The sequence below is a fragment of the Colossoma macropomum genome, unplaced genomic scaffold (genome assembly GCF_904425465.1).
Source record: "Colossoma macropomum unplaced genomic scaffold, Colossoma_macropomum, whole genome shotgun sequence".
Lineage (NCBI taxonomy): Eukaryota > Metazoa > Chordata > Actinopteri > Characiformes > Serrasalmidae > Colossoma > Colossoma macropomum.
The window spans coordinates 22,894,302-22,920,080 of NW_023494800.1; the positions used below are offsets into that span (position 1 = coordinate 22,894,302).

The 25,779-nt window shown below is 39.2% G+C and overlaps 1 protein-coding gene across 1 annotated transcript; it reads left to right on the top strand.

Annotated features, from left to right (window-relative positions):
• Positions 1 to 148: 148 nt before the first annotated feature.
• Positions 149 to 25,251, top strand: LOC118820637 (clustered mitochondria protein homolog). The gene is made up of 27 exons (XM_036589024.1): positions 149 to 338; positions 673 to 2,458; positions 4,618 to 4,784; positions 4,964 to 5,135; positions 7,404 to 7,547; positions 7,805 to 7,932; positions 8,432 to 8,586; positions 8,758 to 8,883; positions 9,012 to 9,159; positions 10,595 to 10,687; positions 11,315 to 11,709; positions 12,271 to 12,570; positions 13,003 to 13,241; positions 13,450 to 13,550; positions 14,125 to 14,277; positions 15,192 to 15,254; positions 15,879 to 16,123; positions 17,103 to 17,187; positions 17,317 to 17,470; positions 17,826 to 17,965; positions 19,735 to 19,815; positions 20,723 to 20,848; positions 21,659 to 21,780; positions 21,915 to 22,008; positions 23,732 to 23,866; positions 23,948 to 24,021; positions 24,636 to 25,251. Exons 2-27 carry the CDS (start codon positions 889 to 891, stop codon positions 24,685 to 24,687), a joined length of 5,262 nt encoding a protein of 1,753 aa, XP_036444917.1. The 5' UTR covers positions 149 to 338; positions 673 to 888; the 3' UTR covers positions 24,688 to 25,251.
• Positions 25,252 to 25,779: the final 528 nt, after the last annotated feature.

A 25,779-nucleotide genomic window follows, 5' to 3' on the forward strand; every position in this document is an offset into this window, starting at 1 on the left:
GTGATCCATTCATTCATTGGATGACAGATTGCCTCTATGTGGAGCTGGAGAGATGAGTTGGGATGCTGCTCGGGAAGAGAAGTGGGCTACACAGAGCAATGGGGGCCCCAGTCAGACTCCTCCTCCCTGGGAAAGTGTGTGTGTGTGAGAGAGAGAGAGAGAAGGAGGGGGATAGCAAGAGAGGCACACAATGAAGGGCAGAAGAGGATACAATCAGAGGTTGTATAACCTGTGCCGGAAAAGCAGGGAATCTATGCCTTGGACAATGATCTGCTTTCTCATTCTTCCCTAGAAATTCATGAACTGTCAACAAGCTGTGTTGAGGAGAAGATAGCATGGTGAGAACTGGTTTCTTTTCTCATAGCATTGTTTATTGGCATCTGCAGTCCTGCAGGTTTCTGTGCCATGGAACGGAATGCTGATCCATGGCCCGGGTAAACTTTTTGAGTCTGTTATGGTGTTTCATGCAAGTATTGTCTTCATTTGTTTGGAAGAAACTTCTACAACCTTTGGAATACTTCAAAACTGGAGGTATAATTAACTTCTCGCATTCAGGTGGACATTTTCATTTCATTAATAATGGCACTTTTAGATGGAAACAGGCTTATGTCTTCTAGAATTTGCTCTCTTCTTGCAGAAGAATTCATGTCATGTTTGTGCTATTACATACAGCCACGTGGTGCCAAACATCTGACCGGTTTCATCAGCTGTTAGCCTGGTCTGCTCTGCAACTGATCCCTACACACCAAAGGAAACACAACTGTCAAGGACACCCAGCAAAAGACTACAATGACTTGCAGCTAACTAGAATTCCAAGATTAGTTGTAGCAGGAACTCTTTCAGCACAGATTCTGTGAATGTAAATATTATCCAGAGTTCTCTTGCAAAATGGGAAACATACTTAAATGCTGTTACCAAGTGTCTCATTTTATCTGGGGTCAGGATGTTCCTGGCCAAACTGAGGAGCGATCTCCTCTTCTGTCAAGGGAAAACAGTGATGTTGAAAGCCTTTCTCCGTCTAAGACTTCAGCTGATGTGCTGGCATCTCCTGTCCTGGACCAAGACCACCTCCTTTTCCCTGATATAGTCCTGAGCAGTAACCTTCGAGCTGTCCTGGACAGAGAAGACTTAACCCAGCCATTAGAGCTTGTGTTAGCAGAGAGAGGGCGAAAGCATGGGGGGAATGATGGAATAGATCAAACTTATGAAGGTTTTGGAGGTGAAGATGATAGAGTGAGAATGTCAAACACAAGCATTGGTCAGCAGGAGCTCCAGTATTTGGACAGGAATCAGTTATGTGCCACTGAGAAAGAATGGCCATTACTGTCTTCCTTGTACTCAGAGCAGTGGCCTACAGAGCAACCAAATGCTGTTAATTCCACTTCTCAAACCCTGATCTACACACATGGACAGGGAACCGGAATTTGGAGTAATTCCATCTGTCAAAGTGTGCAGTTACTAGCACAGGGAAACACTAGCCAACAACTCATTTCTTCAGGGCCACAATCTGGCCAGTCACCTTTGTTGGAAAAACTTGCAAAGGATGCTACACAGACTGACTTTGACACGATTAAAGCAAGAGAGGGTGGAGCTCATATTGAGCAGAAAGAACACGGTCCCTCTGAACTAGCAAAGGGTTTTGCTCCAGAACAGATGGAGCAAAACTTGGTACAATGGGACATGAACCTAGCACAACTGGGACAAGAAGCTATACAGACAGCAGGACATCTGCTGTTAAATGTAGGTGAGAGCAAACACAGAGTTGTATGTTCAGGTAAAAATGTAGCACAGATAGATGAATGTGTAGTAGCAGTGGATCTTGAGGGAAGCCAACAAGTGGAACATTATTATATGACTCAAACAGAACAGGGAGAAGCATATCATAGAGAGAACATAGCACAGCCAGATGGTGATGAAATAAAAAGTGAGGCAGATATTGAAATGAGTCAAGATGGAGAACCAGACATAAAACTTAGAGACCATGAGCCATTATCTGCAAAGAATCCAATTAATTTACTGCAGGCAAAGCAACATGTTGAAAAGAATCAACAGGAGACCTCACAGACAGAACAGGTTAAGTTAGAGCAGGAGTCAGAAAGGAACCTTACACAGGTGGTAAAGGCCATGGACCAGATGGGCCAAACACTAGCGCACATAGAACAACATACTGCTGAGAATAGGCAGGAGGTTTTACCAAAAGAGCAAGACAGGATGGAGCTAAGAGCTGTTTTAGAAGAACAACATAACCAGAGGTCAGAAAGGCAGAACAAAGATCAGAATATGGACCAGACAAGAGGGGTTGTGGTGCAGATTCAACAGGAGGAAAACACATTTGGAAGACAGCAGGATCCTGAGCAGACAGCCATGGCTATTGACCAAGGAACAGACAAGGAAGAAACTGATCGCTTCACCCTGTTTGTGGTTGACAAGCTGTTCCTGGCCACCCCGAATATTACAGGTTTGTCCATTGTCATATAATTCATTCAAAATGTCAAAAAACTTTGATGTACACACCTTGGAAGTTAATGAGAATGTTTAATAGCGTGTATGTAATTTACCTTTTTTACATGATAGATGTTTTGCTTATTATGTCACACACAGGGTAGAACAGGTTAATTATTCTGTCAGCATTTATGAAGAAAGTGGATCAAAATTCTGACACGTGTGCCCCTTCTAGGTGTTGTAAGCAACTATCAATACTTTCCCATAGCTGCTGGCTGACTAATTACCCTGTTACTAACTCATATGATGTAATGTGCTGGCATGTGAATAAGGTGAACAGAAACACTGATTGACATATAACATTATATTTGCATCATTAGAGCATAAAAACATCAATTGGCTAATTCATGAGAGAGAAATATCTTTCCATAAATGCATTCTGTATTTTTAATGGGTTATGGACGATGGGTAAACCAGGCACGTTTAGGACACCTTTGTGAACATGCATTTTATTATATTACACAAAAACACACTGTTATCTTTTGATGTTCAAATTTGAAAGCCATTATTTGAAAAACATTAGAAAAAATGATCTTTTGAAAGAAGCTCCCTATAGGACTGAAATTTCAAACCTTTGATTTTAACGAAGGTGCACACGCCATCAATGACTTTCGGCATCTACACACATTTCAAGTCAGACTTCCAACACTGCTCAATGTCTTAATACTTCATTAAATGAAATTCAGAACCAGGCCAAAAAAGCCCTAGTCGGTGACATGTGGCTTGAACACCAAGAAAGCTGATCAAAGGAAATGCTTCAGGATGCTCATCTGTTAACTCCAAGTCAACATGACTAACCTTGTCAAATCGTAACTTACACCGATCAGGCATAACATTATGACCTTGTTTCTACACTCATTGTACATTTTATCAGCTCCACTTAACTATATAGGTGCACTTTGTAGTTCTACAATTACAGACTGTAATCCATCTGTTTCTCTGCATACTTTGTTAGCCCGCTTTTACCCTGTTCTTCAGTGGTCAGGACCCTCACAGAGCAGGTACTATTTGGGTGGTGGATCATTCTCAGCACTGCAGTAACACTGACACGGTGGTGGCGTCTTAGTGTGTGTTGTGCTGGTCTGAGTGGATCAGACACAGCAGTGCTGCTGGAGTTTTTAAACACTGTGTCCACTCGCTGTCCACTCTATTAGATACTCCTACCTTGTCAGTCCACCTTGTAGATGTAAAGTCAGAGACGATAGCTCATCTGCTGCTGCACAGTTTGTGTTGGTCATCCTCTAGTCCTTCATCAGTGGTCAAAGGACACTGTTGGCTGGATATTTTTGGTTGGTGGACTATTCTCAGTCCAGCAGTGACACTGAGGTGTTTAAAAACTCCAGCAGCACTGCTGTGTCTGATCCACTCATACCAGCACAACACACTCTAACACACCACCACCATCTGAGAATGATCCACCACCCAAATAGTACCTGCTCTGAAGAACAGGGTAAAAGTGGGCTAACAAAGTATGCAGAGAAACAGATGGACTACAGTCTGTAATTGTAGAAGTACAAAGTGCACCTATATAGTAAGTGGAGCTGATAAAATGGACAATGAGCATAGAAACAGGGAAGTGGTCATAATGTTATGCCTGATCGGTGTATTTCACTGCATCTTTTAGCTGGAAAACAGTAAGCTTTGTAAAGGGTTATATGAAATCTGATAAGCAATCAGCTGATACCTAAATGATGTTGAAAGTTTCTATTAAATCTATGCCAGTACTGTAAAACAAGCTTGATGTTCATCAGCACTTTTCTGTGGCACCTCCTATGTGGTATAGCTGTGCTTTGTACTATCATTTTTAGGAAAGCAGTTTGCACAGTGCTAACCATGTAGCTTCTATGACATGTTAACTGCACATGTTAGCTGCACTAGCTTCATGGATTCAGTGCAAAATGAAACAAGCAAACTGTCTGACTACATTTAGAAGTGAATTCTGAAGTGAATTCTATATTGTCATCACATCGTCACAGTCATCATTTGAAAAAAGACAGAATTAGTAAATATGGGGTATTATGTAACATTACTTTGCAAATGTTCAAACCATTGAGCTCTTATCAGTGATTATAAGCTACTCATTATATGTCATTTTTCCTTTTCACCTAATTCAAGGACCAAGTGCTGATAATGTTTTCAGTGACCAAACAGAGTTGTCAGAGCTGGATAGGTACAGAGCCAAAGAACACCAGGATGACCCTGCTGCTCTCGAAGACACCCCTGAAGATACAGGATTCACAATCAAGATCCAGGCTCCTGGCAGTGAGCCCACCGACTTCCAAGTAAAGGCCTTTTACTGTGCATAAACCCCAGTGTAGCTGTTACGTGCATATTATATTAGGAAATTAACTTTTTATGTCTCTTTTTAGTACATCTCTAATTACATCATTAGCTTTTTTGGCAGAGTGGACACTTTCTACGGCCCTTTCAATCATGTTCTTCTATTTGTCCTGACTTCCAGGTCTCACCTTTAGCCATGGTACAGGAAATCAAGCAAGTGTTGATGGACCGTGAGGAGACTTGCCACCGTACTTGCTTCTCCCTTCAGTTAGATGGAAACACACTGGATAACTTCGCCCACCTGAGGTCAGTTGCTGGTCTACAAGAGGGCTCACTTCTCAAGATTGTGGAAGGTAAGACCCGAATATCTAATATAGTGAAAATTCTCTAACACTCACTGTTGTCACCATTTTCTACTACTGAGAAAAATAACTAATATTAGTTAGCTAATTAATAACTACTTTGAAGTTGTGTTACATATATTTTATAGACATGGGCATCACTTTGTTTTGAAAAGAGGACAAAAGCACTTCACCAGTGAGAAATATGTTTAAATTGATGATCCTGCTGCGCTTTCTCTTTACAATCATTGTTTGATGGTTTATGTGGTCGCCTACAGTACACAAAGCCTTTCTGTCTTCTTGCTCTGTGATTAAAAAAGATGTAGAGCCTTCATAACTGATGATGCCTGTTAGCTATAACTATGATGGATTGATAAACTAAAAGAGCTTTCAGTAGCTTTCGGTGTGTGATCCACACTACACTAAAGACAAGATGAGCAACAGGCAATGAACATCAATGCAATGCATTTGCTAGTGGCTACTTTGCTTACCATTACAGCAAGCCCTATTCTCTGACCACTCTACTCTAGACTCTCCACTCCCCCAAATGTCTCTTGACCTGGGTTTTGTCATTAAGTATTATTTAGCTACTGCAACCTTGAAAGCTCATTTAGCACACTGTTGTATTTAAGTGCTTATTATCAAGCTAGCTAGCTAATCAAGCTTTTCATGGTTAGCTAACATACAACTATGAGTGCCCTCCATTGTAACGCTGGCTTATTTAATGAAGAGGATAACAGCTTTCTGTGATTAACTAACATAGCACAGTGAGTGGCCTTCATTGAAATTTAGCGCCTTTGGAATAAATTTGCCTTGCGCTTATGTTAGCTCACAACTCTATGTAGATAATCTTTATTTCAGATGTGCTTTGCCCAAACGATTTCCCAAAGTAGCATCAGGTGGACTAGCTGGAGCCCACAAAGGATTAGTTAGCTAAATTAGTTGCTACAAAAGGAAGATGGATTACCATCTAACTTACCAATCGTTATTTGACAGCCGCTCATTTACACATCCTTCTGCCCCAAAACACCTAAAGGATAAATAGATATTAACAAATAAAAGTTTGCTATAACTGTCAGTGTTAGCCTTCCTCATTATTTAGCAATGCTAGAATGGCTGGCTGGCCTAGCTAGCTAGCCAAATTAGCTGTTTCAAAAGGAAGACAGATTACTGCTAGCTTATCACTCATCTGATATTTGCTCACTTAAACGTCGCTCTGTCCCAAGACACTTATAAAATGTATATAAAACATTTATTACCGTCAGTTATAATGCAGATGCTAGATATCTGACTAGGGTCAGATATCCTGACAGGCTAAACTGCCAAGTTGTTGTTACTAAATTGACATGATTGTTTATCAGAATTACTTATACTTATAACATAACCTACATCTTTTAATAATTATTCATTCTAACAACATAAAGTAAACATAAAAAATTCTTTACCTCTAGCATTTTATGGAGCCCCTAAGGTGATTATTTTTTAACAAGGTGTGGCCTCTAATTAATATATAAGCTTCTCATAACTTGTGGCCTCACTAGTATTTTGTGGCTTTAAGATATTAATTTGTGGCCTCAATATATTAATTTGTGGCCACACCTTATTAAAAAGTAATCACCATGTCAACCTAACCCTAGCATTTAAATGACAGTTGAATAAGTCTCTTCCTGATCTGCTAGAATCTCCCTGAATTTTCAGTTTGTAATGTTTGCATGTTACTGGGCACATGGGCTGCAGTGGTGTTGTAGTGATGTGATGGATTACATGCTGATTCAACATGAGCTCATTTATACATGCTCCTGAAGAATTGAAGAATGTTTTTAGTCAGAGTTCTTCTGGTTTTAAAATTATATGTTTTGCTGAAATGCTATTTTGTGCCCACCATTTTTTTTACATTATCTGTTTGTTCCCACTTCACCAAGTGCTGGGGACAATGTGGGGCATTTAAAAAAAGGGTGAAGACATTTCTCTAGCATCTCCCGCCATAATGATTAGGCAGATTTACCAATGTTCAGAGGTAGGTAGAGTAGCCTAAACCAACAGGTAAAAGTGTTGTCACTTGAGTGATATAATACCTCAATTAGAAATTAAAGCAGCATAGGAAACAAAAAGAACTAGAGTACGCGAGAAAGGTATTAGGCCGAAAATCTACAAAGTTGGGGTATACACACATAATGTGCAAATCTGCAAAACTTTGATAACATATCAGGATTTGGCTGTCCCTTTCTGAGGATGACCAGCATGGTGTTAATGATTGAATGACATTTGCAAAAATTTCAGACCCATACACAATTCGGGAGGTTCGTATCCATCTGCGTCACATCAGAGATCTGCTGAAGAGTTTGGACCCCACGGATGCCTATAATGGAGTGGAGGGCGGCTCGCTGTCCTTTCTCAGGTTCTTCACTGAAGAACATACAGAAGGTGAAAAGAACAGGCTCATGCTTTGGTTTCTCTCATTGTCATAACTGCAGAACTTAATAATAAGGCTTAAGATTAATGACTAACTAATGTGTCAACATATATATATATATATATTATATTTTATATATTTTAATTGTTCTCTTTTAAAGAAATAATCACATTTAGATTTGTGTCTATTAAAGTGTGCTGTTAAAAGGCATGACTATGATCATTGCTTTTACATTTTCTCCATTTTTATCTACCTTTAAATTTCTCAGAGAGTGGCAAGGTGAAGAAGAAAGGTGAGGAGCTGAAGCACTTCAGCTGCAGCCCTCCTGAGTACATTCTTCCTGGAACGAAGGAATGTTTTCTGGCACCATTGCAGCCTCAAACTGAGAACTTGAAGGTACAACCTTACATATTTCAGTAAATAGTGAAGTTATTTATGTAATAGTGAAATAGTGAAACTGCAGTTTTCACGATAGGTTTAGGCGTTAAATCTAACAGTTGTGTATAACTGCATATGCAAGCATTTGCAGTCTCATCTACAGAATACAGTTTTGCTAAAAGCTGAGACTGAGTGAGAATAATATGAACCAGACAAGTGTTTAATGTCTATAAAAGCTACCCCAGAGAAAGTTATTAAATGACATAGCTACTAATGGCTACTACTTGCCTAATGTCTGAGACTTAGATAGTGAGACGATAGCTTAGAGAGAAGGTTTGGCCGTTAAATTTTGCACCATTTCACATCAAACCACACTGAATGACTTTGTTTACATCTCAACTCAGTGGTATTTCCCTTAATTTGCGATTAGTACACTCCAGTAAAATAAAAAAAATGGATTGCATTTGCTTTGAGTGTGCAATCCTAACCATTATGTTCTGGGTGCTTGTATTAATAGCCTACTGAGTGCCTGAAGGTTTTGGCGACGAGTAGCTGGAATCCTCCTCCAGGAAACAGAAAGATGCATGGTGATCTCATGTACTTGAACGTTGTTACCATGGAGGACAGACACTGCAGTGTTACAGCATCAACAAGGGGCTTTTATCTTAATCAGTGAGTAACCACATTAGAAAATGCTTGAAAACAGGACCTCATGAGAGATGCTGAAAATGAGCATTGAAATGAAAATTAATGAAACAGATTAATTATGTATGATCTTGCCCTGCACTTTTATTTGAATCTCAGGCCTCATACATATGGATATTGCTGTTCTGTCCTTTCTAGATCCACTACTTACAGTTTTAACCCAAAGCCTGCAAGTCCCAGTGTGCTTAGTCATTCTTTGGTGGAGCTCCTTAGCCAGATCAGTCCAGTTTTTAAGAAGAACTTCAGTGCTCTACTGAAGAAGAGGTACATGTTTAAAAAGCTGGACTTCTTACAAAAAGTAGCTTTGTTTGGGGAAGAATAGCAATGGTTAATACTTTTTTGGCCATTTTTTTGCTTGTGAATGGTACTTTGCACCATGCTGTGCTTTACAGAACATCAACACACCCCTTTGAAAGGATAGCCACTCCTTTCCAGGTGTTCAGCTGGACAGCTCCAGCCCTTGACCATGCCATGGACTGTGTCCGAGCTGAGGATACCAGCTCCTCCCATCTGGGCTACGAAGACCATGTGCCTGGACAGGTAGGCTACAGATCTTTAAGAATTGTAAGCTAAAGCAAGATTTGATATATTAGATTCATATCTTCAACATATTCAGATATTCTTGAGTTACATTTAGAGTAAACATCGAAACATGGTCCAAAATGTTCAGTTACAAAAAAACTTTCATCTGTCTACTGAGAGGAGCACCACTTGCTTGAGCCTGGTTGAAAGTCAATGTCGAAAGCCATTCAGGATTTTTGTGGAGAAACAAGCAGTGGTCATAGGGCCAATTTACTAAAAGAGGCACTAATAACAGATAGTTTACAAACACTTTGTCCCGGTAGGGTTGGCCGTTTTACTGGGTTTTCTACTAAGAGGTCACATATAAAATGAACACAGGCACTACTTTGTAATTAACATATGACCAGCTCAATATAAACCACTGTTTGGCTCACATGCTATTTGTAAGAAAATCATTTCTGCCCCAAAAAAATGTTATTCTTCTCTGATTCTGGTTCAAATGGCAACTTATTGTACAGAAATAATGACTTATCTTCCCAAAAAAAAGTTACTTCTTGTCAAGAAAGTACATGATCATTTTGACATAATAAGCCTTTATTTAGAGAAAATGAGATATTATTTTGACATAATATGCCAGAATTGTAAGAAAAGTCTGACTTTTTGTTTTAAAATATATGTTCATCAGAGGCGGGCGGCACGGTGGCGTAGTGGGTAGCGCTGTCACCTCACAGCAAGAAGGGCCTGGGTTCCATTCCCAGCCGGGGTCATTTCTGTGTGGCATGTTCTCCCTGTGTCTGTGTGGGTTTCCTCTGGGTACTCCGGTTTCCTCCCACAGTCCAAAGACATGCAGTCAGGCCAATTGGACATGCTAAATTGCCCCGTGTGTGTGTGTGTGTGTGTGTGTGTGTGTGTGTGTGTGTGTGTGTGTGTCTGCCCTGCGATGGACTGGCGACCTCTACAGGGTGTATCCTGCCTTCCGCCCAATGACAGCTGGGATAGGCTCCAGCACCCCACCACAACCCAGAAGGATAAGCGGTTTAGATGATGTGTGTGTGTGTATGTGTGTATATGTGTTCGGAGGCTCTGAAATTTCTGCAACAGAAGCCACAGCATGCACAGCAACAAGTAGCTTTGTTAATCCAGCACTTGCAAAACCAAAAGATTTACAGTATGTGTTTTTAACAGTTTGGAAAAAAAGACTGTCTTTTCTGGGTGAAAAAGGACTGTTGCACCTATTTAGTAAATCCCCACAGCCACTTTTAAAGACCAAAATAGGGTTTGTGACAGTGCAAAATATTAATAAATCTGTCCCACGGTCTGTAAAATTCAGAGATAATTATGATATCGCCTGAGCAGAGTTAACTACTTCCAAGGAGAGAGGAAAACTGTTCTAGATGTACATTTAAACGTGATGGAGAAAGTCATTACTCAGTTGTAAATGTGTTTAATGCAGATTCGTGACTGGAATGAAGAGCTTCAGAGCACCAGAGAGCTTCCACGCAAAACCCTCACTGATCGTCTGCTGAGAGACAGAGCCATCTTTAAGGTGAGGTCAACACACCCTCCCCTTTTTCTTTGTCACTTAAAGGGCTCATTCATTTTTCTTGTTTTTTTTTTACTTTTCCCTGAAGTCCACTTTTGATGTTTGTATGGTTTTATACACCCAAAACGGTCATACTTTATTTTAACATGACCATTTTGCAGCCTATCTTTATTCTCTAAACAAACCGTTGTGTTTCTGTTATTGTGCCTTTAAGACTGATGTATGTAAATGACCTCTGTTCTGATTGGCTGCTGTCCAAGCTGCAATGTACAGAACAAACTGTTAAGACCAAAATGAAAACCTCAGGGGTGTGGGAGAAAAGAAACAACAGCCACTCCTTTTGGATGTCTCTTGGGTTCTTTGGAAGGCTGCAATTATATATTTGCTTACAGCCAGGAACAGCTGGGACGTGAACAGTATGTTTCAACAATGATCACATGGTACATCAAATTTTTCTATTGAAAAAAGCAAGAAAATTCATTTTCTTCATGATATGAGCCCTTTAAATTAGGTTACATTAGTTTTTTTTTTTTATGTAATTATGTAATTATGTATCATGAATCAATTCCAATGTAGCCTGAAGTTCTGCTTTTTAAACAGAATAAAAGCCCTGTCAATTACTCTCCTCAGGCTAACAGCGACTTTGTGACCACTGCTACACGAGGTGCGATGGCAGTGATTGATGGCAATGTGATGCCCATCAACCCTAGTGAAGATCCACGCAATCAGATGTTCATCTGGAACAGTATCTTCTTCAGCCTGGGCTTTGACGTGCGAGAACACTATCAGGATCTGGGTGGTGAGGCAGCAGCTCATGCTGCCTCAACCATTGATCTAAATGGTGTTAGAGCGTACAGCTTGGTGGATGCAGACGGCCTGTATCTACTTGGTACTGTGGTGGTGGATTATCGAGGTTTCCGTGTCACCGCCCAGTCAATCGTTCCAGGCATTCTAGAGCGTGGTCAGGAGCAGAGTGTAGTCTATGGTTCCATTGACTTTGGAAAGACTGTCGTCTCTAATGAAAAGTAAGTTCAATGTAGAAGTATTGTGTGTGTGTGTGTTTATGTATTACACACATATATGTATGTACACCCAGGTGAAAGAGGTCTCAGAAAAACGTTTGAGAAGAAAAAATAAATTAATATAAAATATGCCATGACTTTTGCACAGGTCAATCTTTGCATACAACTGTTTACACATTCAATACTATTCAAAAAAATCACTTGTTATTTTGAGCTTGTTATTTTGTTCTGTAATAACTTATACAGAGTAGATTAAAACACCATAAACTAGATATTAGAGGGTATTTTAAGATGTTTTATTGAATATTTCATGTTTTTCAAATAGAAGGTATTCTTGATGTCAGTTTTATAATAAAATATATATAAATCTTTCTCAGTCATTAAATATTCAGTTACAGCTCTGTTCATCATCCTGGACACATCTAAGATTTCTTCCTTTTTACAAATTAAATAAAACCTATGAAGTTATGAAGTAATGGGATCATTCTATTTTTAGAATCATTTTATACATGCACCTTCGTGTGTTGTCGGACACAAAATAAAAGTCTCTTTTTACATCCCAAGGTACCTGAACCTGCTGGACAAACCCAGCAAGCAGCTGAGAGTACAGCGCCACCTAGTGCTCAACAAAGACGACACAGCTGTGGAGTTGTGCTCCTCTGTAGAATGTAAGGGCATTGTGGGTAACGATGGCCGCCACTACATCCTGGACCTGCTGTTCACATTTCCGCCTGACCTCAATTTCCTCCCTTTGGAAGGGGAGGAGCTAAAGCCTGAGTGTCAACAGCTCGGTTTTCCACGGCAACACCCACATCGCCTAGCCTGTCTGAGGCAAGAGCTGATTGAGGCTTTTGTAAAGCACAGGTGAACATCTTCCCTGATAGTTACTGCATCTGATACACCTAATGATCATTCTGCCACATTGCAAAGACAGTCATTTTTAAGAAATGACACTGATTTTTCAAAATTTCTGCATAATCCAGTCACTGAGTCAGTCAGAGAGTTTTGATTGGAAGTATAGAGAAACCTTACAGTGGTGCTCATAGGAACCAGTGTTCTTATCACCACCACTGTAACTTGTTAAGTTTCGCTAGAAAGGAGTATTTTGCATCAAACCACTCTGAATGACTCTGTTTACGCCTTAACACCATCTTAATTCCCCATTAACTCATTTAACACAAGCAAGCCTTGCTGTTATGTTTTAGTAGCTCAGGAGAAGAGAACTGTCCAGTTATCACTGTCTGAATTTGACATTGTTTTGTATTCTATTTACATGCTCACTTTTTGTCCCTTCAGATATCACTTAGTTATGGAGGCAGTCTCTAAAGACACAGAGCAAGAAGACAACTGCATCAAAGCTACTGGATCTCCTCTGGTAAACCACAGCCCAAATGCATCTCTAAACCCCTCAAGCCAGTATATAGATGGTACTCTAGACACAGACGTCCAGAACAGTTCTCCCAAGGAGAGTATTCCTTCTTCCTTCAGGAACTCCTCCTTTGACATACGCTTCAACCCTAACATTTTCTCACCAGGTGCGTTGGTTAGTTTAAGGCTACTAATGACAGAATCTTTACAGTACTCTGATGTTTCTATGGGAGCATAAATGTACTGAAATTAGAAGCAGCTATAAACACTTAAGAAATATTGTCAGTTTCAGCACAAAAGTACAAAGTTAAATGTGCAGTGGCAGTGGCTTGATGAACATGTAGCATTCATGTTTGGCATGTGTTCATGTTCAAGGTGTGCGTTTTCCAAAGGAAAGTTGTAATGATATTCAAGAACAGAAGCAGCTTTTAAAGGATGCTGCAGTCTTCCTCATGTCCAGCCAAATCCCTGCCTTAGTGAGTAATTTTAATTTAGTCAGAATCACACAACTACCCAATGTTTATTGACACTGTACTTCTATCTATCTGTATTTAAAGCAGAATTCCATCTATTTTTCAAAACTTCTGCATAATTGATGATTTGAGATACAACTTTGCCCTAAAAGTTTTTTCTACTTTTTCTACAAGCCATTCGTGGCAGAGGGTGCATGCTGGGCAAAGTAGACCCCAAAGAATATTTTTTCAGATTTAGCACTATTTCACCGTGATTAACATTACACATAAAAACTCAGAAGACACCTGAGTATCATTGGTGATTTTGGATAGTTAATAAAATAGACATCATGATCCGTGGCTCCTGTCACCACCACTGTAAAGAAATCTGCGTCTGTAAGTTTCTCCATAATAAGCCTTTTCACACTAAACCACTCTGAATGACTTTTTTTCACATCTCAAAGACTGAATTATGCAGTACTTTTTCAAAAAAGTAGTGGAATTCACCTTGTCTGTATGTATGTTTGGTCTGAAAAGAACAGAGTGGGTGAAAATTCCTGTATCTGATAAATAATGGCACTTTCCTCTGGTCATGTAGATTAAGAGCTGTCTTGATCACACCACAATGCCCATGGATGGTGTCACCCTGACTGAGGCTCTGCATCAACATGGCATCAATGTCCGATACCTGGGTACAGTGCTGGAGTGTATTGAGAAGAATCCTCAGAAATGCAGACTGGATCATGTTTATGTGAGTGTGTGGCTTTTTTGACTTTCATAATGATTCATCATGAAATTATTCAATGACTTATACTCACTGACCAATTTTTAGGTACACCTCCTTGTATCTCCATAGTCCATTTTATCAAGCCCACTTACAATACATGTGCATTGTATAGTAGAAGTGTAAGGAAACACTAACCCTAACCCTAACCCACGATTTGATTTTATTCAATTGACGGTACTGGGTTCACAATTTGGTATTCTCACATATTTTCAACACAATTCAAATGAACAAAAATGATGACTATAAGCATTTTTATGTAGAACTCACTAAACACACTAGAGCTGGGAGGAAGGAGGGGTGCTGGAGTGAGTTGTTGGTGCTGATGGTTTGCAGACTTTGATGCTCAAACAATGCAATTGCATTAGATTTAATAAAACATTAATAGAATGTTTATACTCTGTGGTTCTTTGTCTCATCTCCTTATTGCACGTTGGCACAGGTTTGCATTGAGATATCACAGTGTTACAGTGCATTGTTAAACCCCTATTCTGTAGTTCTGCAATTACAGATTGTAGTCCATCTGTTTATCTGCATACTTTTTATTAGCCCCCCTTTACCCTTTTCTTCAATGGCCAGGACCACCACAGGACCACCACAGAGCAGGCATTATTTGGGTGGTGGATCATTCTCGGCACTGCAGTGACACTGACATGGTTGTCCTAACTATTGATAAATGGGGTCAAGTTAGGCTAACAAATTATTCAGAGAAACAGATGAACTACAATCTGTAGTTGTAGAACTACTATGCTCCTGTATAGTAAGTGGACCTGATTAAATGAGCAATAAGAGTAGATACAGGGTATGTGTACTTAAAAAAGTGGCCAGTAAGTGTATATGTATACAAAATGTCAGTGATGTGTGATTTTGTTTTCTTGTAGAGAATCGCACTGTGTGAGCTGATCACCAGATGCACAAAACATCTATTCAGGACATACTTGCTAGTAGGTGCCCAAACATTTCTACAATTTCAATTCTGAGCTCCACAACTGGTAATAATATACAGTACTGTACAAAAGTTTTAGGGATCTGTTATATGTATTATACATAAAGCCACTGATCTGAGCAGTAAGCATTTATTTGTTGAAATAAACACTAACATTAGAACTGCAAATATACAATTCATTGTAAATTTATGTGTCAGAGTGTTAGCTTAACAATTTTCAAGGTTCTCTTTAGAGAAGCCAGTGTTTACAATTACCGTTTAATACCTGCTGCAGCTAATCAATCCTTCATTAAATAAAATCAAATGTGCTTCATTAAATTAAATCAGGTGTGCTGCTGATTGAATTTAACAAAACCATGCAATGGCTGGAGTTAACCGAGAAGTCAGGAACTAAACCGCTGTTCTTCTAACTGTATTATTTTAACCAAGTAAATTACTTATTGTGTTTATTTGTATTAATTCTAATGATAGGTAGCTGAGATAGTCGTTAGCAGTTTTTTTGGCTGCCTAATACTTTTGCACAGTACCTTATTTGTTTTATCATAATTTGTTTTTTTGCCATGCATTGCAGACATTTCATAGCTTAGTGCAGTAATATCGCTTTTGCCTATTTTGCTATCAGGCTGTGGAGCCATCTGCCCTGTCTGCCTCAGTCAGCCATTTCCTCAACTGCTTCCTCAGCTCCTCACCTGATTTGCCAGGGACACAGCAGATGGACAGACTGGCGTCCAGACGCAGGAGCCGGCGGAGGCGGAGCCGGGGCTCAGTGGGTGGGGCAGTGACGGCCTGGGCCAGCCTGACCACCAGTGAGCTCTGGAGGACCATCCAGGCTGAAGCTCTGGAATACTACCATTACTGTTTGCCATGGTGAGAGCTGGAGGAACACTGTTTTGACCGTTTACCCTTCTATCAAGACAGTTTGTAGATAAAATTTTGTTAGATTTTAGGAAGTGCTGGGTCTCCAACAACCAAAGGTTGATGAAACACCAATGTATTTAACAATAGTTTGTGTTCATAAAGATTACTGGGTCAGATCATATGTAAGGGAGGGGCATCAGAGCTGAGGGAATAGTGGAACTGTCTATCCCGGGCCCCAGGGTAGAAGTCAGAGGTGTCAGATCAAATTTTCTGTGTTTATGTTTTAATGTCACACATACAAAGACTTGAAAAGGTCATAAATGCAAAACCAGCATTATACTGATGAAGATATGCTAATTCATATACATCCTTGTAATACATGTCCTTCGCATACTGTTGACTGTGTTCTCTTTGAATACTTTTCCAAAGCACTCGCAATCTTCAGATTCGGGGTAGGGGTCCAACACACAACCGGCATTACAAAATATTCTTCTGCACGTTGCATACAATTACACCTTCCACAAGGAAGGTCTTTAAATCCCCAAAACTTACATAGTGCAGCTTTAACCAAAGAGGTTTTCCAAATCATTGCATTGGATTGCAGTGATGTTATCCTCCTGTAATGTATTACATAAGAAAAGCCTTCACCTTCACACTCTATGTCGATAGCAGTCCCTTATATCGATCAGTTTTTAAAGATTTAAAAGTTCATATATTTAGCACACCTGATCCAGTTTATCAAGCCCTCTGCATTTTGTGAATCAGATGTTAATGATTAGAGCTGAAATAAAACTTAACAATAAAAGTTGTACATTATTGCTGCAGTCATTTAATCAAACTTGTTCTGTGATAATAATATTATGTCTTTTAGGTCTTGAAAAGATTTTCATGGATATTTTTACAGTGAGTTCAGGTTCCACTTTTGGCCTGTTGTGTATATAATAATGATGTCACTGACTCAGACGTAATGTCTCGTTTGTGCCTGCAGTGAAAGTGTAGAGCAGGCAGTGGATAAATGCGGCCTGCAAAGGATTACCCTGCTCAGAGAGATTTCCATCAAAACTGGCATCCAGGTAAGACAGCATCGACCTAACCAGCAAAGCCTGCCAACCCTTAATATTCTCTCTTTGGCTGCGTGGTAAATGCTCTCTTCTCCCACCTCCCTCCTTCTCCCACCTCCATCTGCTCCCCCACCCTGTCAGATCCTTATCAGAGAGTACCACTTTGATGCTAAGCACAAGCCAGTCTTCACTGAGGAGGATGTCCTCAACATTTTCCCCATAGTAAAGCACATCAGCCCCAGGGCCAGTGATGGCCTCTATTTGCTACACTGTGGTCAGGCCAAGGTCCAGCAAGGTGAGCACAGGAGGATCTTACACTTACCAAAATATAAAATCTACAATATATGCATCACATAGAGGTGGGCAATGTGATAATATTTTGTCACTATCATGATAAATTTTGTGATATATATATATATATATATATATATATATATATATATATATATATAAGGCTCATGAGGGCCCTAGTCAGCTACCTAACTACTAGTACAAAGACTGCCACTCACTGCCCTGATCTACTGCTATGTCTAATTCTAGTGAGCAAGGATGCACTGTAATGATTGTTGCTATGACTTTTGCACAGTACTGTACAACATGATTAATGTCAATGCTTAATGTTAGATTTCACTATTTTTATGTCTCCTCAGGTTGTCTGAAAGAAGGCTGTGAGCTGATTAGCCAGTCTTTGGGCCTGTTCACTAACGTGTATGGGGCTCTACACCGCGATGTCTGCACCTGTCTCCGTCTGCTGGGGCGCATTTACTACATCCTGGGGGACTACTCTGAGGTAAGCCCTTTTTTATAAACATCTGGCACTGAGCAGTGATGCATTAAAGAAATAGTTAATCAAAAAATATAATTTTTTGCTTTTTTCAAATATAGTTAATCAGCCAAGAGAAATTAGCTTCTTTTCATTTTTTTATTTGAGCAGTGAGGCGAATGTAGTTGGTACAAGAAAAGTAATACAAGCTTATACCCCATCAGTTATCATCTCGCAAACTGCATGCCTAATTCATCACAAATCACATCAAGTAACACTGTGGCATCAGCATTAAAGGAGACTTGGGAGAAGCCATTGTTTCTGCCACAAGAAGAGCTCTTTTATTTACACCAACAGAAAAGGCACATGAAATAGGGCCAAACAACAGGGAAGGTCACTTCTAGCCGTGTAACTCCAGTCCATGGTAGACAATTAACTCACTCTGACTAAACCAACTCCTTCACACAGAATAACAAAATTAACACATACTCAGACTTTAAACTAAGGAACAGCAACATTAACAACATGAAACAACAACATTTAATAACCATGTCTCTAAAGACCCTTCCTGAAACATGGGGCATGTGGCAGCCACCACAATATTAAATAGACATGCTTATGTGGTTTCTGACACTGTGTAACATACTGTTATCTATAAAGATCTATATAAAGTACAAACCCATTTCCAGAAAAAATGAGACAGTAGGAAAAATGTAAATACAAACAGTCAGCCATGATTTGCAAGGCATTTTTGATCTATATTCAGTTTCAAACAGTACAAAAATAACATGTATAACATGCTAATGTATCAATTAATTAACTTTACTGTTTATGTATATATACAGTTATTCTAAATTTGATGTTCCAAAAAAAGTTGGGATGGGGGCATGTGTACCACTGTGTTATGTCATCTTTCCTATTAATAATGTTCAGTAATCATTTGGGAACTTAGGACACCAATTGTTGTAGTTGTGAAATTTTATTTTCATTTGTGGATTTTTTCCCCATTCTTGCTTGATATAACTTGCAGTCCAGTTAGTCTAGTACTTGCATTTTCTTTCTACAAATCCATGCTGTTTTACCACTTGCATAATGTGACTTGGCATTGTCTTGCTGAAACAAGCACAGACGTCTCTGAAAAAGATGTCATCTAGATGGCAGTATATGTTGCGCCAAAATGTGTATGTACCCCTCAGCATTAATGGAGCCTTCATAGATGTGCATGTTTCCTATGCCATTGGCACTAACACACCCCAATACCATGACAGACGCTGGACTTTGAACTTTGCATTGTCCTTTTTTCCATTTCCATGTCTGTAAAACAGTTTGAAAACCACAAACACCTCTTTGTGTCAGCCCATTTCAGATGAGCTTTATCCCAGAGAAATCAGTGGCATTTCTGGATGTAGTTAAAGTATGGCTACCTCTTTGTGTAGTCTTAGTTTGTATATGTAGCAACAAACTGTGTTTACTGACAAGGGTCTTTTAGTAGAATTCATAAGCCTATGTGGTTATATTCATTACAGAAGTATGTCGGTTTAAAGCAATGCTGTCTGAGGGATCATCGGTCACCGGCATTCAAAATTGGTTTTCGATCTTGCCCTTTATGCACAGATATTTCTCTGGATTCACTGAATCTTAAAATAATATTATGCATTGTAGATGGTGAACCAGCTTTTTCTGGAATTGGGTTTGTATGTCACATAGCTAAGAAAATAGTAACTGTAATGTTGTAGCCTGAATTTGGTCTGTTGTTTTGTCATAAATATACCTTTGCATGTGTTTTATCTTGCCAGGCGCTGAGTCACCAACAGAGGGCTGTACTGATCAGTGAGAGAGTGCTGGGGATTGAGCATCCTAACACCATACAGGAATATGTGAGTGTTGTAGTGTCCTTCAGTGTGTGTACTTCATAAAGCGTTACCATGTATTTGTAACTGAAATTAGGGTAGACTGAGTACAGTTGTGACAGTAACATGTTAAATATTTTCTGTGTGTCACAAGCTTCAAGTTCCATATTTGTACTGCATATGCATGACATCATTCTCTTTTGAATATGAGAGATTTCATCTATGTGTACATCACTGCTATGAAGATACCAGCAAAAATTTCCCTTTCTCTCAGTTTAGGTAGATTCCAGCACTTACTTACTCTTGAAACAAAACATGATTTGTTGTGATCATTTATCTGACTACTGAACAAATGTCAGCAGGGGACAGTTGTCACACAGAGTACAATTGTACTTTTGGTAAATTACAATATCAGATGCTTCTATGTACAGAATTAATTTAATTAATTTTTTAATTAATAGCTAGCACTAACCTTAAAAATCACATAGTTTATATTTATCGTTAATATTATTTTACCATTTCATCATTTGTTGTTTTTATTGCTATTATTGTGTTTGCTATTGCTTTTCTTCAAATCTTATGAATTGTTTTTTGCAATTATTTAAAAAACATACTAAATAAAAGAGAACTTTAAGAAGCCTAGACTATTTCCTGTAGTGAGTAGTCTACAAATGAAGTTTAAAGAATTAGTAGTTTATTAAAAAGTTATGGTACACTACTTTTTCTTTAGAATGAGCTATGAACATTTGTTTCTGACCCTGAATTTGTTTGATCAGATAGGTAAAAGAAACATGTAGAAAAATCTGATCATTTCCACTTATATTTCTTGTTGGGTATTGCAAGAAACAAAACTGTTGTACTCGGTCTGCCCTTACTGAGAAACATATTCTCTCTGATGTGCTTCATTACAACAGCTTCCCCTTTTTCTCCATAGAAACACCTTGGTCTTTACTGTTTTGCTGGTGGGCAGGCGGCCACTGCGCTGCGGCTACTATACCGCGCCCGCTACCTCATGCTGCTGGTGTGCGGAGAGGACCACCCAGAAATGGCCTTACTGGACGTAAGTAAAGCCAACATGGTAGCAAGTGTCACTCTCTTTTCTATCTTGACTCATCTTAGGAAAATTTAATCTTTCTAGACTATGAATTTGGCACTATTCATGGACTATTCTGTGATTTCTCCCATGTTCAAAGAAATATTTCAGTTACAGTCATTATTATTGGAGTCATCTCTGAGAAATGATTCGAATAAAACTGGTAACTTCAGTCTGGTAACTGCGGGTGTGTCCCGCTCATCCCTAGTAAAATATGATTCTTTTGAAGCCCATGTATCAAACACAAGGCCCGAAATTATTTACATTTTCTATTCATTTTTAGCCTGTTTCACAATGTGTCGCACTACAATCCCCAGCATGCACATCAATGTAATGTGCACCGACCCCACTCCCCAAACAACAATCAATGGGACAGCACCACAAAAAGAAAACATGCCTAAATGTCAAGTTCAAGCAGGTAGGCAGGTTTAAAAAAACCTCTTGGGACAAAAGAGGTTTAACAGTTGTCTGTAGCTAATGTAGTTACAGTCTTCGCATATTTTGAATAAACAATGGCCAGTTTGGGTCATTAAAAACATAGGTGTTCTCTGGCCAACAAATGTATTGAGATTTTTTAATATGGCACTTTCAGAGGTTGAGTTTGACATCCCTGTTTTAAAGGCTATGCAAGCACAGTAAGACATACTATTACTTTCTATGAAAACTATTTTATGTCAAACCTTCTGCCTAGTCTTTGCTGGTACATGAATGTTGTTTCTGTGTGTAACTAGCAGTTATTCAGCTCATCACTGATTTTGTTTGTGATTGTCTGTTCAGAGTAAGATTGGTCTCATGCTGCATGGTGTGATGGAGTGTGACCTCGCCCTGAGGTTTCTGGAGAGCGCCCTGGCCTTGACCTCCAAATATCAGGGGCCCACTTCCCTTAAAGTGGCACAAAGGTGAGGAATGAACCAACAACAAATATGACTGAACAAAAAGTCAGGATGGACAGCGCCAGCTTTTAGGTGTTATTTGGGTATATGCTAATGTTGCTGACCTCTGATAAAAATTTCTCCTCTATTCTTCTTTTTAGTCATCACCTGCTGGCAAAGGTGTATGAGAGCAAAGGAGAGTTCCGCTCAGCGCTGAGGCACGAGAAGGAACGCTACATGATTTACAGGAACGAGGTGGTTTTCTAGTGCTTAAGCATTGAGTAGTTCATTTAGCTAAAGCATGTCCTGGTGGCAGAGGTGAAACCCATGAGTAACACTAAAGAATGGTAAACAGAAAAAACAGCATCGTGATATGTATTTAGGTATTCTCATGATTACATTATTTGACATTAAAACTAATCCCCTTCTAGATTTCTGTCATTAATTACAATTTTGAGCAAACAGACAAATGCATAGGAATATATGACACCTCTTTTTGTTAGTCTGGTTGAATAAATGTTTCTGACATCTGTGATTTAATCATGTAATGATTTGGTATGAATCTATGCTTGTTGTTATTTAGAAACTGCAGTTAGCAACATTGGCAGAGGCCATGCCTGCATTATGGATCTCTGGCAGTTTTGTCACTCCTTTACATTTGATGCGTTATTGTGGCCTCTTTCTGCAGGCCCCCTAAGTGACCATTCTGGCATCAGAATGGAAATCATCTTGGATGTTTTTGATTAATACAATCAAATAAAATATTGTTCTCATAACCCTGTTATCAGATTAACTAGGACACTGTTCACTCTCTGTATGTGAAACGATGTGACACTGTGTTGAGCTGCTAGCAAGCAATGAGAAGTAAAAGGGGAGGGGTGGGAACCCCCTGCTGTGAAAACTATTCACATCTCTCCACAAATGGCTGTGCCAAGATAAAATGGACAACTACTCCATTTTTAATATGCCACAGTAAAAAAGGATTTAAACACAGTAAAAACACTTTGTGACCTTTTACTTGTACTATTTTAGGGCAGTGTTCATAAGGCTACATGACACCTACCTAAACCCTTCATGACAACAGACTTTGACCTACATAAACATTTATTCAGATAGGGTTATTTGTCATAAAGGTTGCATTTGCCAACTTTGATGTCAGGTAACACTGATGTTTTGTCATGAGACTTTCTGGGGTAAAATGACTTTGTAGCTTGTTGCTCAATACATGTCACGGTGACATAATGCTATTAATGTCACTTAGCTTGCTAAGTCAGGCTGGTTAAACCCAAAGTGAGCATTTTCTGAGGCCCTTTGGTAAAGTGAGTTTAATTTTGCCATTTATAGGATTTAAGATGTCACATCAGCATTATGTCATTGTGATATACCCAAGGCTATAAAGTCACTTGTTATAACATGCTGTCATTTCACCCAAAAAAGTGTCATGACACAACCGAATGTCAGAAAAAATCATATCATCGTCATGAACGTTTTTGACAGATGATGCCTATTAGAGTAAGCATTGATAAATATTTATGTAGGTTTAAGTCAGCTGTGATGCCGAGCTTATGTAGGTGTCATATAGTCTTGGGAACAGTAAAGTGTTACCAAACACTTTTATGAAAGTTGACCTGCTTACTTACCTATGAAGACAAAGATCCAGTTTGCTTCCAGTTTTGCAAACCATACATATTTCCACAGAAATATATTCCATCAAAATTATTGAAGTAAAAAAGGTCACCTGAGGGTCCTCCAAAGCAGGCAGAAACTGGATTTTATGGCTACTGTAATGAGTTTCCAAAATGAAGTCATTTGTCACACAGCTGCTAGAGCATGAGTCAGATAATATCTACAGAGCTGTGGCCTGGAAAGAACTCAGTTTGACACTTTTGCACTGGAATATGTGGTTTATTAAGTTAACAATTGGGCGACCTTCGTAAAGAGGGTACGGCTTCATATTTAGGACTGTTGTTTTCCACAGGTTGGAGAAGCACATGAGAAGACCCGAGAAAGCTCAGAGTACCTGAAACACCTCACGAATCAAGCTGTGATTCTACAGAGGACCATGAACATGATCTACAAAAACAGTTCTGGGGCCAGTATTACGCCTCTCAAAGTAAGTACATTTCATGTATGTGTTTTTGCCGTTTCACAAGTGAACTGTGGTGAACGTGTCTTCATTTTCTCCTAAACATAGCTGACTGCCCCGAGCCGGCTGTGGGTTGTGGAGCAGCTAAATCTCGTGACTGGCATTGTCCTGATCCCACTCAGGTAAGTTGTGAACAGAAAGTGCTGTTGTGTACAGAAAGATGTCTTTCAGGGGGACTTCTTAGTTACTTGCTATGTATTAATGTCACTTTGCTAGCTAGTTTAGCTAGCTTGCCCTGGTTCGCGAAACAGAGTTTTCAGCTGCAAGCAGGTGAGAGTGGCAGTGGTGGTAGCCACCAGTCACAGGCTGTACAGGTGTTTTTCTCACTTGTAAATGGCCATATTAAAATGCTACAAAACAGATTAAATGTGGGATTTCACCAGGTTTGGGAGCCAGAGTCAGTTGCTATCTGGGTTGTTTTCCTGTTTCCAGCAGGAACCTTGTCAAAAAAGTCACATAACCAGTAAAAAAAACTTACTCTGATTTTATTCACTTATTTCTTTTAAACAATTTCAACCCTTAAAAATTAAACTGTTGAGTTTTTATAATTCCAGGCCTCATCCAATTCCAAGGCCAGACCTTAAGGTTTGGCAACCCAAATGTCAATGACTGAATTAAACTGTTTTTGACTCTTCTACTTTTTTATTGTAATTTTCTCTTTTTGTTTGTTATTTTTCTCTTCATGGTCCCCTGATATGTCAACCTCTGTCTACTCTACACCCCTTTATATGGAAAGCAACAAGGACCTAGAGACCCTCAGAGCAAACTCTCAGAAAACAGCTGCTTAAATGCAAACAGAAAGGTTGGTTCAGGCGAAAAATTAAAGGAGCACCTCCTAATGTCTTTGATGATGGATGTGCAGCAGTGAAGATCTGCGGAGATTTGTAGTCTGTCAATGATGAGCACAAAGAATGATGTTAGGAATAAGATGACCATATTTGGTTTATAAAGGAATAAATGAGGAAGTAAAGGAGAATAATCTGCACCACTGGCCACAGCATGTTTATGATCTGAGTTCAAACCTGTAGACATGCTGCAAATGCTTTTTTGCATGTTTGGTCTTCATCAAAGTACCTCAAAGCTGCATTATTGCAAGATTTGTGGATTTGGAGATCTCTGGTGGAAATGTGTAGTTTATTTGTTCGTTGGTTGTGCTTCGGTCACCTTCCCCGAGAGTATGAATACGTTAAGGCGTATTCAAAGGGAACTCAGACAAAACTTGGTGAAGGATGTGTCTCCCAAGGATGTACCTTAATTATCTACTACGGTCATCATATCTTCATCAGTATAATGTTAATTTTGCATTTGAGATCTAAACATCAAACCAGACCTTTTTTTGTGCCTGTGCATGTGACATTAATACATAAAGATTTCAGGTTTTTCAGGCCGACTCACAGCAGCGCATACACAGCATATTTTCGCCTGTTTTTTGTCTTGACTCGATAATGCTACTTCTTTCAATTTTAACAAAACAAAAACTTACATAGTGCAGCTTTAAAGTTAAAGCAAAGAAATGTTTGGAATGTTTAGAATTTGCAAGAAACTAATATTCATTAGAAATCATTCAAACATAACTGACAGTGAATGTAAACCTTTCAGCACTTGTCCATAATATAGCTGCTTATGCCTTGTTTTTTATCTTCATATGTAACTACTGTATGAATGAACTGTGTGTTTGGAGTAAGGCTACATAAAGTACTTGTTTTGGATGGATATGCATGTAACTCTGAGTTTGTTCGTCTTTCATTGGGCACTTGAAAATGCCATTAACTGCATTGTGTGAAATGCTTTTGTGAAATGTGTAAAATTCTAAAATAAATAAAATTGGATGCAGTTGAATTGGTCATTCTGCCCTGTTCAATGGTTATTTGAAATGACTA